Raw genomic sequence first — 17,846 nt, forward strand, 5'->3', positions numbered from 1 at the left:
CCCTCAGCCTCCCACTGAGAAGGCAAAACTCCCAGGGGCACCTGGCCATGGAGCAGGCAACACAGACCTCAGGCAGACCTCCCATAGCTTCCTTGAGCTTCACAGACTTCTTATCATGGGCACTGAAGAACTTGATGGGATTGGCGAGGGCCACAGTGAGATCTGGGTGCACAGGGGCATCACAGGCCTGGTATGGAGATGTACCTGCAAGCCTCCCCCAGGCTCACCTATCCCAAGGTACCCTGTCCTGCCCCCTTCTGCAGGCTGGCTTGAGAGGAGGGAGGGGAAAGGGACAGCCTGGGGCTCCCAGCATGCTATGGGCTTCCTACCTGCCCAGGTGTCAGGCACATAGTCCTTCATCTCCAGGAAGACAAAGAGCGCAGGCATAGTGAGGGGCATGTTGCTCTCACTGTGCAGGCACAGGTGATGGTATCCTGTCAGGCATGATGGGGTGGGCAGTGAGCCAGAGCAGCCCAATGTTCAAGACTTCTGGCTTTAGAGTCAGACCAGTGTCCAAGTATGGCTCTGCACCTTTCTGGCTATGTGGCCTTAGGCATTTTACTTTAAATCTCTGAGACTTTCCTCAGCTATGAAATGGGGAAAATTGTGTCTATCTCATGTGGTTATTGCTAGAATTAAGTGAGAATGTGTGATAAGCCCTTAATTCATTTTAAGTGCCCAACAAGTATCAGCTACTTGGGAAACTGCCCCAGGAGTTCAAGAATTGGGTTAGGTGGTCATTAGAAGGGCAGAGTACCCACTTCTGTCAGTTTCCTGGAGAGGTACTATTCCTGCCACACTCCTTAGAGCCAATAACAAGAGAGTTAGGTGAAGCCTCAGGGCCACTTCCCTGAAGCCACCGCACACTCTGGACAGGCTCCTGATGCTGGCCTTACTCTCAGACCCATGGGGAACAGCAAAGAAGGGCTCCTACCCTTACCAGAATTCAGGGCACTGATGGGGATGATGCGATGCCCAAGGAACTTGTTGCCTTCCTCCATCACAGCCACCCTGAGGGAGGCCAGCTCAGGCATCAGGATCTGCAGAGAGTTCAGGATACGGCAAGCTGGTGAGGGAGAGGGTGGCCAAGCTGCCCCTCTCCCTGGCTCCAGAAGTCTTCGGGTCAGTGTGAGAAAGTGGCAGGTATTAGCAGAGTTGGTGAGAACAGAGCACACTCAAGGCCACACACACAGATGTTGCCACAGCTCGTGCTGTAGCTGGTCCATGCAGGGGAGAAGGGCTGCATTTGTAGCTCGGGGCTCTGGGGTCTCAGGGCAGACAGCCTTTGGCAGCTTTGACAGTGAGTATCCATGAGGGCAAAAGACCCCTGCGATTCCATGGGACCCTGCACCCCGGACTGGGCATTCATGTTCCTGACTCTAATCCGAACATGAACATGCATGCACACACAAAACCAGCCTACCCACATAAGTTTCTGTAAACTTGGTATTTGGACTCTTGCAGTTCAGGAGGGCCCAGAGTGAGGGGTGTGGAGAAGAGGAGAATAAAGGAAGTCCCTTTATTTAATTCCTCTTTTCTGTAAGTAGAGGCCAGGAAGTACAGCAGACCCCAGCTCCTGCCCTGCCCTGGCTCCCACCTTCTCAAAGACAAAGGGTTCCTCCTTCCAGACAGGATTGATGGAATTAGTACTAGGTGACAGCTTGGTGCGGTAGCGCCTCTTGGGGTCCCCAGGAAGGCCAAACAGTTCTACTTCGACATAGGTCCGCACACTGCGTTCTGACAGGAACTGCCCAGAGATCACCTGGAGGTGGGGGCCCAGGAGAGGCAAGCATCAGCCCCCACCCAGGCTCTTCCCCAACACCTGAGGCCTCTGGGCCCTCTCACTGAAGCACCCATTCTTGAGTACTGTGAGGGGCGCAGTTGGCTCCCACCACCAAGTAGAGGCTGTGAGGCTCCAGGGTTACAGCTAAGCGCCGTGACCAGGGTACCTCAGCATTCAGGGAAGAGGTGTGGGCCTCCCCACCTCCCTCCCCAGGCAAGGGAGGAACAGAGCCCTCCCCCAGGGCCTGGGGCTCCGGCTGCCCCAGTCGGCCCACTCATCTCCCCTCCCCCACCCAGCCTCAGCCCGGCCCCTTGGTTTCCATGGAGACCAAGAGGCAGCCTCCAGCACTGAGGAGGAGGCAGTTTCCAAGGCAACTTGCTAGTGCACGAACTGGCTGGGGCTGAAGTTTTCAGGATATCAAGGGAGGGGGTTGGGAGGAGGGGAGTGGGGCTCCTGTGTCTTCTCAAGACCCCAGTCCTCCAGGCCAGTGGTCCGCCTCAGGGCCTTGCCGTAATGGAGAGGGTGGTGGCTACCACCACGTCAATGCGGTCCACCGAGAAGGGGTTGAACTGCTTGTCCAGCCGGCGCATGAACTCATGCTTGAGGAGGTAGCCACTCTGCCCGTTGAACTCAAACAGCGCCATGTTTTGCTGCATGGGCAGGTCTTGGGGAACAAGGGCGCTCAGTGAGCAAGGCCCAGCCTAGGGCTGTACCCAGTCTCCATTTCCATCATCTCCCAGCCCTTCCTGTCCTGTGGATGGGGAGGTTGGGGGGACTGTGAGGTAAGGGTTTCCCATGCCCCAGCCTGGCTCCTTAGGATGTCTCCTCTCTCAGGAAGGGTCCACAACCTGGAGTCAGCAGGAGCAAAGCTACAATCAGTCCACAGGCTCACAGTGGGAACTGAGGTTGGGGGGAGGTGTTCACACAGACCCACTCAGGCAGAGCGGCCAGAACCCATGCCAGCACCCTGGCATCTTCACATACATGCTTGCGTATGTGCAATCATACAGGCATGAGCTGATGCATCTATACCCCTAAACCCTGACACATCTGCATGTGCTCCCAGAGCCTAAACAAATATCAGGACACCTCAGTCTGTTCTAAAGACACCCCCCTCCCAGGGTGGGTGAAGGTGAGAGGGGTTCTTAGAGGCCTGGGACTGCCCTCACCCATTGTCTGGAAATTGAGGGCAACCATCTGGCAACCAGCATTCCAGAACATCTGGGGCATGTAGTTGGAGGAGTCCATGCGGGTGCCCTTGGGGTAAATGCGGCTCATCTGCCACTTGTTGTAGCTGCCTCAGAGTATAGGAGCCCAGCCCAAGGCTGCCGGCCCCAGGAAGACCCAACAGCCTCCACCCTCACCCCCATGAGCACTGTTCCCCATCCCTTCACCCCAACCAGGGACCCTGGCTATTGAGGCCTCAAGGATACTCCACAAATTGCACTGCACCCTTGGAGAGCAGGTCATAAGCCTTTAGCTCTGTGAAGGAGGAGATAACATAACTTTGGTTCTTCTCTGTGTAGGGAAGAAAGGGGAGGGGGAGATCAGGTCAGGCTGTCCCTTCCCTCAGCCCTGCCCTCCCTTTTGGGGCAGCTCCCTCCCCCATAGAGCTCCCTCCAACCTAGCATTTCCACTGAAGCCCAAGGGTTTAGGGGATAAACCCCAGCCAGGAGAATGTGCAGATCAGTTTGGGTAGCAGTGTGTGCTGGGGGTAAGTTGTAGACAAAGTGGGTGCCCAGCCAAGGGGGGTGTGCTACAGTCCTAGAGAGTGAGAAGTGAGGCCCTGGATGGACACAGAAAGTGTGGGGAACATGCTAGGATGGGCGGCCTGGGTCAGGAATGTGCTATGATTACAGAAAGAGAAGCATGGTGCAAGCTACCAAACAAGAGGGGTGCAAACTACGCCGCTGAACAAGAGGGGTGGGGGGGCAGGGGTGAGAGGTATACACCAAGGGTACTCGCATTGGGCAGGATGGGGCTGCAGGCTGTGGGCGCAGGGAGGAGGGATCAGGGTTGCAGAGGTGTACACTATGCACAAGTGCATGCAGAAAGAGGTCTTCATGTTGGGGGCATGCAGAGGATGAAGGGAATGCACTACATGTGTCCAGAAAAGCTAGTGGTAATGACCGTGAGTGTGCACAAAAAGGGGCCAGTGTGCACTGGCTGGTTTCTCTGCCAGGAGTGCTCATGCGCTGGCGCCAGGACTTCTGGGCTTGGGCCAGCAGAAGGCAGATTCAGCCCAGGGAGCCACAGAACCTTTAGGAGCTACAGGCCAGCCAGTCTGAGGTGGCCTGTCATAAGCGACCTTCCTGTCACTGACATACACCAGAGCATTCTGCTTGGTGCCAAGTTCCTCAGGACAGTGCCCAGAAACTGGGAGCCACTGCCACTTAAGTAAACCCTTTGCCTGACTCTCCTGGGTATTTATAGACAGAGACCCAATCCCAGGAAGAAAGAGCCCCCTTTTTCTTTCCCCCACCCATCAAGCTCCTCTGGTGTCAGGACACACTTCTTAAGGGCCTTCTGAATCTAGCCTAACCTCCAGCTTACCCCCACCCTCCCATCATCATCCCCCATGCGAACTTACCAGCAGAGAACTCAAAGGAAATGAACTTGGTGGGCTGGATGTAATTGACTAGGCTGGACATCTCCTCATAAGCTGTCACCTCTAGGCCTGCTGTGCCCTGTGTAGGAGAGAGAAGACTGGAAAAGAGGGCGAAGGTACAGAGCCCAGGGATGAGGCCCCACACCCCTGCCTGGAGGCTGTGCAGGCAGAAGGGCCTCAGGGCTCTGCCCACACACCTCATCCGACTGCATCTTCTTCAGCTCTTCTTCGTCCAGGTTTCCTGACTCCTCCTCCTCCTCCTCTTCCACCTCTTCTTCCTCCAGCTGAGCCCCTTCCTCACCTGCCCACACTGTCACACAGGGCTCCATCAGCACCAGGGCCAGCCAGCCCTCCCGGCCCACACCACACACCAGGCTGGCTCCCCAGCACATCCCCCACAGGCCCAGCCCCTTTCCCCCTTCCCACCTGCCCCCCACCCAGCCCTCTCCCAGGCTGGCGACACACCTGTGTCCTGGTCCTGAGGGGCAGTGGCTGGGCAGCCTCCCTCAGCACCCCCAACAGGCTCCTCGCTGGGGGCTGCTGGGCCAGAAAACTGGTTCTTCTTGTTCTTAATGAGGATCTTGCCTCGGAGGTCCTCAGGGCTGGGCAGGGGGACACCTGGCTTCAGCTGTGGGAGAGGGGAGAGGGTCAGACCCATCTCCTCGCCTTCACGGGGTAGCCTAAGTTCCTTCACACCAAGCAGTTCTCCAGCTGCCCCTTCCTGCTCCTCCAGCCTTGCCTTCCACTGCTCACCACCATGCACTGAACTCCTGCCTGACCCAACTGACCCCATTCCACACACAATGATGCTCTCTCTCACCTCTTCCACCTGCCTTTCCCCACTCTCACCAGGATAAATCCAGTTCCTCCTTTAGGTTTCAGCTTAGCCATCACTTCCTCCAGGAAGCCTTCCTTAACCCCAAGTACTCCCATAGATTACTATGGAATTGTAAGGATTGTATTACTAGTTGTAATGTCCCAGTTTCTTGTCTGTCTCCCTGCTAGAGGGTAAGCAACCTGAGGGCTGGATTGTGTGTCACTAAGGTACCCCCAAGCCAGCACAGTGCCTGACACATGGTAGGTGGGGGGAATCCCAGTTCCACAATGCTCCCAGGTGGACCCCAGTGTCCTCTGGGGACATCTGCCTCCTTAACCTGGCCTCTTCCCTGCCCCAGGCTCCCAGCCCCCAGGCCCAGATGCCCCACAGTGCAGCCCACTCACCGGGAACTTTTCCAGGGGCTCTGTGAGTAGCATTTCCCCAAACATGGTCCGGCAGTACTCGGCCATCTTGGCCTGTTGGCGGGGTCTGCAGGGAGCAGAAGTGGGGTGGGGGTCAGCAGCTCCGCCCCCGTCTTATCCATCTTTCTGGGCCTCTGAGCTGAGTCATCGGGGGTGCAGGAGGTCAGGGAGGCAGAGGCACAGCCAGGAGAGCCTGGGATCCAAGGAGATTGAGGCCTGGGAGAGAGCTGGAGGGCATGGCTAGAGTCTGGGGATAGTTGGGGGAGGGAAGCTGCAGGCAGGAGATGGGGACAGGGTAGAGAATGGGGCTGAACAGGCCTGGATACGCACGAGTCCACATGGTTTTCAAAGGACAGGATGACAGGATAAGGGGAAGTCTTAAAGGCACTTTCCGCAATAGCTTCAATTGCTTCCTGGAGGAGAAGGGGACTCAGTAGAGAGGAGGTCAGTGCTCCAGACATCCACTCCCCCAGTAGCACCCTTTCCCACTCTCCAGGTTCAATACCCACATAGAACTGGAGGGCCACTGTTGGCCCCTGTCTCCTCTGGTCCTCCTCATTCCCACACTGGTCCAAGGCCTCCCAGCTGTCCTTCCTCTCTGCTTCACTCCCCCCACCCTCAGAAAGCTTGTGGCCCAGGGCCCTTCCCTAGTGCCACAGCCACCAGCCTCCACAAACCAGAGTCTCACCTTGAAGTAGATGTCTGTGGTCATGGTGAAGCCGTGGGTGATAATGGGCTCCTCATCAGGCGGCTTCCCCTTCCAGCAGTCCAGCTCCACGCAGCGGCAGCCAGCCAGCAGCACCTGGCGGTACATCTCGGCAGAGGAGAGGCCTGAGAACTGGCCAGCTGAGCCAGAGGGAAGGGGAAGAGCTTCACTCAAGGCCGTCCAGCTCTTTCCCACCCGACTCATGCTCTATCCTATTGGGAGCCCCAGGGGCAGCCCCTGTGAGGGATTCTGAAAACAGAAGCAGCCCATCAAAAGAGAGGTCAGCAATGAGGTGACTGGGGCCCACCTGTCAGGTAGGTGTTGTGTGAGGAGTTGATAAAATAATGATTGAGCGGCTGCATCATGTCGTGGTGGAGCATCAGCTTGTCCTGGGCCACCACGCTGTTCTCTGGCCCACAGAGAAACCACACCATGCCCTCGGGTGACAGCTGACCTAGGGGGAAGGGGACAGCTGTCAGGGCCACAGCCCAGTGCCCAGAGCAGGACAGGGTCCCCGTTCCTTTAGTCCTCACCCCTCTGCACGTTGATGCCACTGGGCTCATACTTGTCGATGAGGCCCCGCACCTGGTCAGGCCGCGCTGGCGGGAACAGCAGGGAGTTGAGGCGGGAGTCCCTCTGCTTCTGATTGATGAATTGGGTCAGGTGCTCCTTGGTCATGTAGGGTTTGGCCTTGGCATGGCTGCAAGCCAGAGAGATGAGCTCAGACAACCCCCTTCTCCAGTGAAGTCACCTAATTCCCAGCATGGCAAGTGGGAATTTTAGCCACTACTTCCCCATGCCCAGCCCAGTCCCAGCTCACTAGGAAGTGAAGATCTCGTCTATTTCTGGCCGAGGACAGAGGCTCATGAGGAAACTCTTATAGACGGATTCTGGGAAGTCCTCAGGATTGATGGCGTCATTCTGGGGGAATAGTCACCTGATCACTCCTGCCCCCACCTTCTCAGAGCTAAGAACCACAAATGAGGCCCAGCTCTGTGCAAGGGGGGCTGGCTCAGAGGCAGGGCCCAGGGCAGATAGAGCAGCAGCAAGCACAGCCCTGGGCACCCATTTCAAGGCCCCTTGGCCGCTGAGCAGAGAGCCTACTTAGCTGGTTTGCCTTGCCCTGAATTTGGACACAGGCTAGTCTCTTGGCAGGGACAGAACTGGAAATAAAAATGACCAGAACAGGGAGGAAAGGAGGTTAGAAGTAAGTTGTATGGCTTGCGAGAGCAGTGAGCTATCTTTCTTTTAAGTGGAGGGCAAATTTTCAAAAAAAGAAGCAATCTGAATATAAACAATGTACCAACCAACAGAGCCCCAAGATGCAGGAAGCAAAATCTGAGAGAACTGAAGGGAGAAGTAGACGATTCAACAGTAATAGTTGGAAGCACCAAAAAGCACAAGGAACAATAACAGAAAAGAAAAATTAGGCTTCATCCAAATTAAAAATGTTTGTGCTTCGAAAGACACCATCAAGAGAGTGAAAAGACAACCCACAGAATGGGAGAAAATATTTGCAGATCAGTATCCAGTAAGGGACAACAACAGTGAAAAGGCAAATAACCCAACTGAAAATGGGCAATGGATTTGAATAGACATTTCTGAAAAGAAGTTATGCAAATGACCAATAAACACATAAAAAGATGCTCAATATCATTAGTCACTTGGGAAATGCAAATCAAAACCACAATGAGCTACCACTCACTCCCACAGGATGACTTAAAAAAAGACAATAACAACTATTGGTGAGAATGTGAAGAAATCCCATCATCAGTGTTGGTGGGATTATAAAATGGTATGGTCACTTCAGAAAACAGTTTGGCAGTTCCTCCAAATGCTAAATGAACGGCTACCACATGAACCAACAATTCCACCATTAGGTACATACCCAAGAGTATTGAAAACATATACCCAGACAAATTGTGTACAAGAATGTTCACAGCATTATTATAATAGCCAGAAAATGGGAACAGACCAAATGTCCATCAACTGATAAATAGATAAGCAGAATATGGTATATTCATACAATAGAATATCATTCGGCAATAAAAAGAATGAAGTGCTGACACATGCTATAACATGGATGAACCTTGAAAACATAACGCTAAGTGAATGAAGCCTGACATCAGAGATCACATATTACATAATTCCATTTACATGAAATGTGCAGAGTAGGCAAATCTATAGAAATAGAAACAGAAGATTAGTGGCATTCAGGGATTCTGTGCCTCTGCATTCCTTCCCAGAAAAATCCATTAAGTGTCTTCCAAGATCATACTGGAAGGCCAGCATCGGTCTTAGTTTGGAGCTCAGTGGCCCCTATCGGGACATAAGCAGAGCTGACAAATAAGGAGGACTTAGCCAAGGTGGGAGACCAGGAGGCAGAAGGAAAAGAGGGTGAATGTATACAGCCTGCAGGAAGCAGAACTGGCTATAGGGCCCTCAGCAAGAGACCCTTTCCACCCCCTTTCTGGCCTCATGTCTGCATCCCCTCTAACTGATTGCATCACAGGGTCACCAGCTCCACAGAACTGTGATGGAGGAATTCATGTGGACAAGCAACCAATGAGGTCTTAGTTTTATTTATAACAGTCCAAATTCTTACCAGGAGAAAGACTCCATAGGATGCAAGTGGAGCCCTATACAAAGGCACTGGTCAAAGGGGAAGTGGGGGATGTGCTGAGATCTGCTCCCCTGGCCAGGCGTAAAGCCTGGCTCAGGGCTGTGCCTGTGCAGAGGGCTCCACATAAGATACTTCATGGGGTGACCCATACAACTTGTAATTAAAAATTACTTACTTAACTAAAAAGAAAGGAAATAGTATTTTCCTGTGTCAAGCTGAAGTCCATGTCCTGGCAGCTTCCACCCTTGGTTCTGTTCCTTCCCTCTGCACCCTGTAGACCTAGTCCCTTCTAGCAGCTTTCAGATCCCTGCCTTTGTCCCTGCTGACATTTTCTCACCCCTCCTGGCTGAAAACATTCACTCTCAATTTCCCTTCCAAGGCTAAGAATGGGAATGCACCCACCCCTGCTGCTTGCCCTGAATGGGGTCCACTGCCCACCATGGCCACCCAAAGGGAAGGGGCTGCAGAGCACCTGCTGAGAACCCAGGCCCCTCATCCCTCTTGCCCCAGCTTTGTCTCAGTGCCTTGTGCCAGAAACCAGTGGCTCTGAGGTTAGATGGCTTTCCAGGCTGTTGGTCAGGGTGTACAGTCATTCCTGTCCTCCGCACCCGACTCCAGGCTTGACCCTGTTACCCTCGTGTCAGAGCCAGCTCAGGTGAGAGGGAGGGGTCTGGGGTCAGGGGTTAGGGGAGGACTCACCTTGCCTTTGGGGAGGTGGCAGGCACTGAGGGCAGCCTCTACTCGCTTGCGATCAGCAGGAAACATCTGGAAAAAACTGAAGGAGCAGAGAAAGGCACCAGGCAAAGAGAGGGGTCAGGCCTGGAAAGGGAAGGCTTTGGGGAGCTGGTCAGAAGTAGGGGAAGAGTTGGGGAGACTCACTTCTTCACAGGGATCTTCCCTTCAGGGTTGAGCTGCATCTTGAGCTTCACCAGGCTGGCAGGGCAGAAAGGAGCTTGTCAAGGACCTGGGTTGGCATGTAGCCCCACGCTAAGGCCAGACAGGCGGGCACTTACATCTTGTCCAGGAAGGTGCTGCGGGAGGCATTGGCCGTCAGCGGGTGCTTCACCAGAGCCAGTATGTCCTCAGCCCAGTCCTGCGGGGCCCCAGAGCACAGCAGTCAGGCCCCTGACCACAAAGGTGCCCCCACCCCCTGGGGCCCAGGCCTGTCAGTCAGGAAATCCAGGCTATATCCCAGGTGCCAGGCCCCAGGCCGGGTGCCCCCAAAGCACCTTGCCCACATTCTCTTTGTAGGAGACAAAGTTGTGGAAGGTGAGGTCCACCATGTCAGGGCCAGACACCACAGTGAGTGTCTTCAGCAGGAAATTGTTGTCAGGAAAGTCCATGTTGAAGACATCCCGGAGCTTCTGGCTCTGTAGCAAGTGGGAACGTGGTTAGCACCAGAGGTGTGCCTCCATCCCTTTCTGACCTGGCCCTCCTGCCTCAGCCACCCTGACCTATGGCCTGATGGGATGGGATTGCATCCATCTGAGGAGCCACAGGCCTCAGCATCTTCCTATCCCTGACTTCAGGGGCTGGAGCAGGGATGGAGAGGCTCACAAGAAGAGATTAACCAAGGTGGTGGGACTGGGAGTTCTGTATATTTTGTTTGCCATTTTCCTTTTGAAGAAGAATTCTTAGCTCCCAGTCTCAGGGAGTCCTGTGTCCCACCAATCCCTTCCTCTGATTTTCCTACCAGCATTAGGCAAATACAGGCAAACCAGTTGGGAGGTGAGGGGGGTTCAAGCAACAACTCCCAGACAATCTGGAGTCCTCTAGGGTCAAGAGCTGGCCACACATCTCCATCACAGTGCCTTGGGACTGAAGTTCTGCAAGCCCAGAAGTGGCCACTGCCCTTCCTCCACTCCGGGGGAGCCCCTGCTGCCCAGCCCGGGGCCTGCCCCCGCTCCAGAGATCAGACTTCCTCCCCCACAGGACTCCTGCTTTGGCCCCATGGAGCTGAGCCCGGGCTGTTACTGGGCCCACCTACCTTGGGCATCTTGGCAAACTTCCCAAAGCGGGTGTCCCGGATGCTGGTGATATCCAGAAACTCCATCTCCTGAAAGAGGCCCCAGTGGGAGCAAAGAAGGGATGTGGACAAAAAGGGCAGGTCAAAAATGGAGAACAGGGAGGAGGGAGCCTCCACACTGCTTCACGTCTCAGCCAACTGCCTTCTCTAGATGCCAAGACTGGACCCCAACTCTCCCTTGCCACTGACCAGATTCTGCCTACTCATGGTGACCCTCCCCCCTTCCTCTCAGTCCACTCAAGTCACTCAGGAGCTGTGGCCTTCAGCCTCGCCCCATTATCCTGGACTCTCCACCATGTTCCCTGTCCCTTCCTTTGTCCAGGCACTGAGGCCCTTCTCCAATCGCTCTCTGAGCCTTGAAGTTCATCCAGAACCACAGGCAGAGAATCAGCCTTCAGCAACAGGTTTTTTTATTTCTCTCTCTCTCTAAAGGAGCATCTGGCCCAGAGGCAGCCATGGTTAGAATGACTGAATCCTCCTTCCCAAAGCAAATAGGTCCTGCCCACAGGAGATCCCCCAGAGCCGCCCTTCCAGGCTGTTCTATCTATACTCTTCAACCTTCATGCTACCACCCCTGTATCATCAAGAGGGTGCTTTGACTCAGCAGGTCAGTAGGGGCTCCGGGCCAGGGTGGTAGGGGCTGCCTCACCTTACTCTGATGTGTCCAGTATAAGTAATAGCCCTTGGGATCCACACGGAGTATAACTGGGGAGGCTACTGTAGTTTCCTGCAGAGAGAATGGGTCAGCTCTCTGCTCTGAGACTTCAGGCCAAGCTTCCCCAGCCAGGGGTTTCAGAGCTCACCAGCTCCCTAGGAGGTGGCCTTCCTGGGAACCTTCAGGCATTTCTCTTTGTTCTCCAGAGCTATGGGCTGGCCATGACCCTTGAAAGCTCTGAACCAGGGTTGGGGAGGGGAAGAAGATTATAAATAGCATTTCTAGAGGAGAAGAGGTTTCTCCTCTAAACCCCAAATCGAAGTTCTCCCTCTAGACCCCAAACAGGGTCTTGTCTCCCACGTCACCCTGTTTTCAAGGGCCACAGCTCAGCTATAGAGGTACAATGTCTCTCCCCAAGACTCGACACCCACCCAGAAGAGCCCAACACAGTGAGGGCCAAGCGCCCAGGCCCCGCACTTGCACCCGCGACCCTGAGCAGTCCAGCTGCAGCCTAGCTTCCTGCAGTCCACGCCCTGCCTCCATGAGCCACCTCCAGCCCGTCCACCCAGCCATCTGCAGACCCCAAATGCATGCCCACCTCCAAGCCTAAGCACCCAACCCTCTCCTGCCTGAAATACTTTCAAATATCAGCCAAGCCTCATCTTCTGAAAAGCCTTCCCTGAAACACGCTTTAATGAGGGGAGGTGGCTGATTCGCAGACCTAGGTGCCCATCCAGGAAATCCCCAAGCTCATGGACTCCAGGGAAACAGGCTTGTGCTAGACCAGGAGCTTGTGTGCTGGCCATGAGCTCAGTGCTCCATGCTGGCTGAAGGACCACGTGAGGGATGAATGAGCTTGATTCTAAATTCCTGTCCCACTCACAGAGCATGCAGGCTGCCTTTTATTTTGATGGTCTGTATGCATTGATCATGGGATAATAAAAATGAAGTCTCCAGCAAGGCATGGTAGTTGTTACACGCCCAACCAGACCACATCCAGAATTTACAAAAGAAATGGTCCAAAAAAAGGTTCTTAGGTCAGGAATAGTTAGAGTATTGGAGGAAGAACACTTGGGGAGGAGGCTAATTTTGGAGAAAGCTGAATTGTGAGCTCCATCCCCTTCCTGCCCAGATGGGAGGATTGGGGGTGACTGACCCATTACCTTAGCCTAGTGAGGGGTTCAGCTGTACCTGGAGAGTTTGGTCACCCCTACACTTGTGGGTCATATAGCCTGGGGTCTGACTCCTGCCCAGGAAAGTGACTTTTGGAAGCAGAGAGATGCTGGTTGGGCTAATGAGCCTGAAGCCACAAAGTCAGTTGGAGTAAAGAACAGTGAGTGTTTTCTGGGGTCCAGAGTGGCATGCAAGAGAGGGGACAGAGGCCCAGGCTACAGGGAGCTGAAGGTGGTGACTGTATTCTGAGAAATAACATCAAGTGACCTCCCAAAGTAGACTTGGCAAGAGGACCCTCACATGAGAGATCCCCGGCACAGGGGGCAGGGTCTCTTCATTTTGAGGAGGACCCTCAGAAATGGCCACCAGAGAAAAAATAAGCCCTAACCTCTGCCAGGCTCAGGGAGCACAAGCCAGCTGATGATAGCACCGGGTCAGTGAAGAACGCTGGTACCCCCTTCCCTCCTCTTTCACTGCACCCCATCCCTAGCACAGCCTGGAGGAAGACCAGGGAATTCGGCCACAGGCTTTCCAGAGGGCCTACAGCCCACCTGAAACTATTCCTAGATGAGAAGGGCAGAAGACATCATTCTAAATTAAGGTTTGAGTTTTTGAATTGTAACTAGTTTCTGAAATAAGACTGCGTTTTGTGAGGAAAGGGGGTCACGGGATTGTCTCTTCCCCAAGAGCAAATGGAATGTCTTGTGACTAGCTGATTTTCTTTCCAGAGTTCAGAAGGAGAGTGTTTCACATCAAATACACTGTAAAGGAGCCATGGGAGTCAAGATCAAGTTGGGAGTTGATTACATCCCATGCAATGTGCTTATTCAATATGGCAAAACATGCCCAAGTCTTCTCCCAATAGGGCGGACCATAGTCTGAGAGCAGGGTCCTGTCTCACAGATGCATGTGCCTGTGACTGGGCTTGGGAGGTCCTGCTCATGGAAGTTAGGATGCAGGGACTGGCTGGTGCCCTGCCTTAGGGAGAGGAATGGGGCAGTCAGGTACACAGGTGCTGGGTTGCAGAGAAAGCCACATAGCATGTCCCACACCTAACGCCCCCCCACCCAGTCAAGTTACACACACTTCCCAGAGGAACTGAGAGAGGCCACTTCATTTTTCATTCTGAGCCACTTCCCTCATTCCACAGGCTCCTGGGACATGCCACCGCTGTGCCACACTGACCACACCACTTCATGAGAAGCAGAAAGTATCCTGCCATGAGCTGCCTCCCCATAGTTACGGCAACTGGATTACTCAGCCTGCTGCAGCTCTGAAGGGCTAAGAACCCCAGGCTGTTAACGCCCAGATGGAGAGCCCCCTCATGCCACCTATAAGGAGGATGAGCCAGCCCTAATGGCCCTCTCCCCTTCCCCCAGGCCTTTATGCTCCCTTCCTAGGACCAGCCTTCTCTGACTTGCACACTGGGCCAGCACAGCAGCCTCCCTTCCCTAGAGGAGAAGCCCCAGATTTTGACAGCAATGCAACATTTTCAGGATCTGGGAAGACCAGAGACTGGGAAGCAGGCCCCAGTTTGAGAAGGAGCAGACACAGAGACAAAGGTACAAGGGAAAGCAGAGCCTTCCCCCCTCCTCTGCAGACAGGTGGGGGTCAGGGAGCCAGGCAGAGAGCAGCCAGCAGAAGCAGAAGTCAATCGTTCCCTCACAGGCCCCTGGGAACAGAGGCCTCCAGTTCTCACTTAGGGTCCAGGGGCCTTCTGTGGATGCCCCAGAGCTGCTGAGGGGAGCAGACCTTCCCTGGCACAGGGACAGGGTCAGGTAGGGAGTGGGGAAGGATTTCAGGCTGGGCATCTGCTGAAACAGGAGCAGAATGTCTATGCTGGCAGTAGGGGCCTGGCTCGCCTCTGCCTCTGGCCCTGCCTCAGCTCTGGGGCACACTTGCCTCCCTCTGACACGGAGACCAGGAGCAGTGAGCCCTGCCCCTCTTGGGGCTGGAGGAGGCCTGACCCACACCAAGGAAACATCCCCCTGTGACCACCCAGGCAGCCACCCTCTTGTCACATCCAGACCCAGAGCCTTAGTGCAGGCAGCCCGGGGACACATGCTGGGGGCACACACCCTCACCCCCGGGTTTGTTTATCCAACCAGCCGTGGCAGCTGCCTGGCCAAGCCACACAGGCTCCTGGGTCCCCGCAGACATAAGCCAACCCACTCACCCTGACAAGGCCCCTAATAGCCAGCCCCACCACCCCAGGTCCCCTGCTGCCCGCTGCCCCTGCCCCACTCACGTCATCCCATTTGATGAAGCGTTCTCCTTGGCTCAGATAAGCCTTCACAGTGGGGGGCAGCAGGACAGGGTTGAGCAGAGACATGGTGCAAGCATCCGTCTTTGGAAAGGCTGTGCAGGCCCAGGGGGCAGGAGGAGGGAAGGAAGGAGGACAGCAGGGGGGAGCCAAGCTGGGCTCACATGGTGCCCGCCCCACGGCTGTCCAGACGCCTGGATGCTCCTTTGGCCCACAGGTGGCAGGGGCTGGTTGCAGAGCTGAGTGGGGCAGCCAGAGGCCCATTTGCCTTTTAAAGCAGCCTCCTCCCGCCCGCCTGCAGTGGGGGGCTGTGGTGACCGCTCCTGCCCAGGGAGGCCGGGCTCCCTGCCTTGAAGCCCCCGCCCTCAGCCTGTGCCTCAGCACTTCCTGCTCAGGGCTTCCTTCTCTGCTGCTCAGGACTGAAAGGCAGGTCGTGAGCCTGGGTGGCTTGGAGCAGGGGCCTCTCAGGCCCGGGGCAGTCCCTGGTCAGATGTGGCTGGCAGGATGGAGAAGGAATAATATGGGGACCAGCTGGGGACACTGTTGCCCAGGCCAGGACTGAGGGGAGGGTGCAAGGAGCTCATCAGGGGAAGGGACCTCCACAGAGGTGGGGTCTGGAGCATAAGGGTCTCTCCCAGAGGTTGAGGGGGCTATGACCACCCGGAGGTGGGGGTTGAATGTAGGGCAGGGTTCAGCTGGGATTGAGTGTTTTGAATAAGCAAAGTTAGCTGAACACCCAGCTCCCCTTTCTCAATGCTTCCTCCCCATGAAAATGAGGTACAAGTGAGGCAATCATGCCCCCATCCACAGCACATGACTCTCCTCCTGGCCCTCTTGGCCTGGCCACGGCCTGGAACCTCCACTGACCAGCCACCACTCCACACACAGTTGCTTCAAGCAACCTCTGGCCTCCAGCCTCCACTGTGCTCTCCTGCCAGGCTCTGTCTTCTGCTCTGTGCCCAGGGCCTGGGCTGAGAACGCCTGGGACATGGGCTGCTTGAGGAGGCCTCAGCTTCAGGGGCCTAACACTGCCCTGGCCCAGGGAGCTCAGTTCTAGCCCACTTCCTCTTGCCTAACCTGCTTCTGTTACCACAGCTGGGGGAGCAGGGAGCTGCCCAGGGCTTCCTTCCCCTCTCAGGGCCTGGCTTTCTGTGCCAGGTTCCACCGTGGGCCTTTGTGCCACCCCTGACATCTGTGGATCCCTCACCCAAGCCCTAGAACTGACTGCTGGCCAGTCTGGGTCAGAACAGGATAGGAGACACTGGGGTCTGGAGCTAAGGGGATTCCTGACACAAAAATAGCCCCTCAAAAAGCAGTTATGAGAGTACCTGGGTGGATCCTAGAGCAAGGCCTGAGTGAGCCTGTGGAAATGGCTCAGGAATTCCTGCATGCCTTCTTCTACCACTTCTGCCTTCAGGACTCATCCTGTCCCCTCCCTTCACATGTTGCTGTCTGTCTTCTTTCCTCCCTGCCTCCCTCCAGCCTGGAGTCCTTCTGGGGGCCCCTCTGGTGTCCCCTGCAGTTCCAGTTCCCTCCCTGAGATCAGGTTCCCTCTCTGTTTGAATGGATTTTGCAAGGGAAATCCTGCCCCTTCCAAAAGGCCCTGCACCTGTCACCTGCGGCCTCCCCTGGTCAGGCACCCAAGTTCCTCCTTGTCTGCTCTGCAGACATCAGTCAGCCTTCTCTCCACTGTGGGCCTGAAAAGACAATCCCCTTCCTCTCCCTCAGCTTGGGGACAGGGAAGGAACTAAAGGTTGAGGCATGGATCCACAGAATAGAAGCCTCACTTCTCTTTACCCAGTGGTGGACCTGCCTGACCCCATTCTTAAGACCCCAGCTGTAGCTTCAGTGGTGCCTGGACTCTCCTGCTCACATCCTACAAATCAGCCCTCAGAATGCAGGAAATCCACACAGCAAGGGAGCCAGGAATACCTGCATCAAAGACGGCTTTTTTTCTTTTAAAGATACATTTAGGTTTTTTAAAAATATGAATTGACCAAAAAAAAAAATGTTTAAATAATGGTAGAGTGGGTTATGGAGAAAATCAGGGTAATCACCAGATTGCCCAGGTTGGGAAAGGTGGCTCCTGGTCTGAGCTGAGAAGCCAGCACCACCCCCACCACCCCCATGACTCCCCCGCCCTGCCCCACTCTGCCCCACTCCCCCAACAGTCTGCCCATCTCACCCCTAGGGCAGAAAGTGGAAGGGCGAGGATGCCGCCTAGTGGGCGCACTGGAAAGCATGTGCCAGCTGAGAATCCAGGCAAAGCAGACGCTCCAGGAAGTCACCGGTGTGTCTGTCATTTGTGATCCATGGAGACACATACGCTGGGGAGTTTGGCAGGTATGAGCTTTGGGTGAAGAAGGCAGTGGGAACTTGCATTCAACATGTGAGCCTCCCAGGGACGTGCAGGTGCCCTGGAGCCCAGGAGGCAGGTCCCAAATTCACTTGATTTCTTGGCAGCTTTGTGTGCAGACCTTGTGCTTTGGTTTCTCAACCTGTTCGTCAGAGAAAATTGGTGATAGTAGCTGCCCTGAGATCTTCAGGTTTCCAGCCAAATGAGAGTCAGGTTGGCTGGTTTCTTACTGGATGCTATGACTTATCTGATGAAGCAGTGGGGTTGAGGAGCCCCGAGGCCTGTTGTACATCTTGGCCCAATGGCTAGCTTACTTTTGGAATGAAAGTGGCTTAGTGTTGCATCTTCTGTGGTCTGTTTTCTAGTCTGGCGTAGGGAACCCACTCAAGCTCTATGAACCCAGCCACTTCCTAG

At 55.0% G+C, this 17,846-nt stretch overlaps 1 protein-coding gene across 13 annotated transcripts in view; it reads right to left on the reverse strand.

Annotated features, from left to right (window-relative positions):
- The window catches only part of PLCB2 (phospholipase C beta 2), a 21,758-nt gene extending 6,308 nt beyond the window's left edge, over window positions 1-15,450 (reverse strand). For 3 of the 13 annotated variants that reach the window (XR_001854235.3, XR_005061427.2, XR_005061426.2), the window contains exons 1-23: window positions 15,062-15,446; window positions 11,635-11,712; window positions 10,947-11,015; window positions 10,189-10,329; window positions 9,973-10,052; window positions 9,839-9,892; window positions 9,659-9,734; window positions 7,157-7,257; window positions 6,870-7,036; window positions 6,644-6,790; window positions 6,319-6,476; window positions 5,961-6,043; window positions 5,613-5,697; window positions 4,857-5,019; window positions 4,589-4,701; window positions 4,374-4,470; window positions 3,217-3,301; window positions 2,953-3,077; window positions 2,293-2,447; window positions 1,598-1,762; window positions 941-1,040; window positions 330-434; window positions 68-162 (exon numbers count right to left, since the gene is read on the reverse strand). Coding sequence is in view for 7 of the 13 variants with exons in the window: in XM_017667737.3 (XP_017523226.3) it covers window positions 42-162; window positions 330-434; window positions 941-1,040; window positions 1,598-1,762; window positions 2,293-2,447; window positions 2,953-3,077; window positions 3,217-3,301; window positions 4,374-4,470; window positions 4,589-4,701; window positions 4,857-5,019; window positions 5,613-5,697; window positions 5,961-6,043; window positions 6,319-6,476; window positions 6,644-6,790; window positions 6,870-7,036; window positions 7,157-7,257; window positions 9,659-9,734; window positions 9,839-9,892; window positions 9,973-10,052; window positions 10,189-10,329; window positions 10,947-11,015; window positions 11,635-11,712; window positions 15,062-15,340 (2,747 nt within the window). In the remaining 6 variants the exon portion in view is untranslated. Of the gene's footprint in view, window positions 1-41; window positions 163-329; window positions 435-940; window positions 1,041-1,597; window positions 1,763-2,292; window positions 2,448-2,952; window positions 3,078-3,216; window positions 3,302-4,373; window positions 4,471-4,588; window positions 4,702-4,856; window positions 5,020-5,612; window positions 5,698-5,960; window positions 6,044-6,318; window positions 6,477-6,643; window positions 6,791-6,869; window positions 7,037-7,156; window positions 7,258-9,658; window positions 9,735-9,838; window positions 9,893-9,972; window positions 10,053-10,188; window positions 10,330-10,946; window positions 11,016-11,634; window positions 11,713-11,788; window positions 11,878-15,061 lie in introns of those variants that run through there. The other 10 variants (XR_005061425.2, XR_005061424.2, XM_017667733.3 and 7 more) reach the window with 7 other exon arrangements.
- Window positions 15,451-17,846: the final 2,396 nt, after the last annotated feature.

This window comes from Manis javanica, chromosome 8 (assembly GCF_040802235.1).
Source record: "Manis javanica isolate MJ-LG chromosome 8, MJ_LKY, whole genome shotgun sequence".
Taxonomy (NCBI): domain Eukaryota; kingdom Metazoa; phylum Chordata; class Mammalia; order Pholidota; family Manidae; genus Manis; species Manis javanica.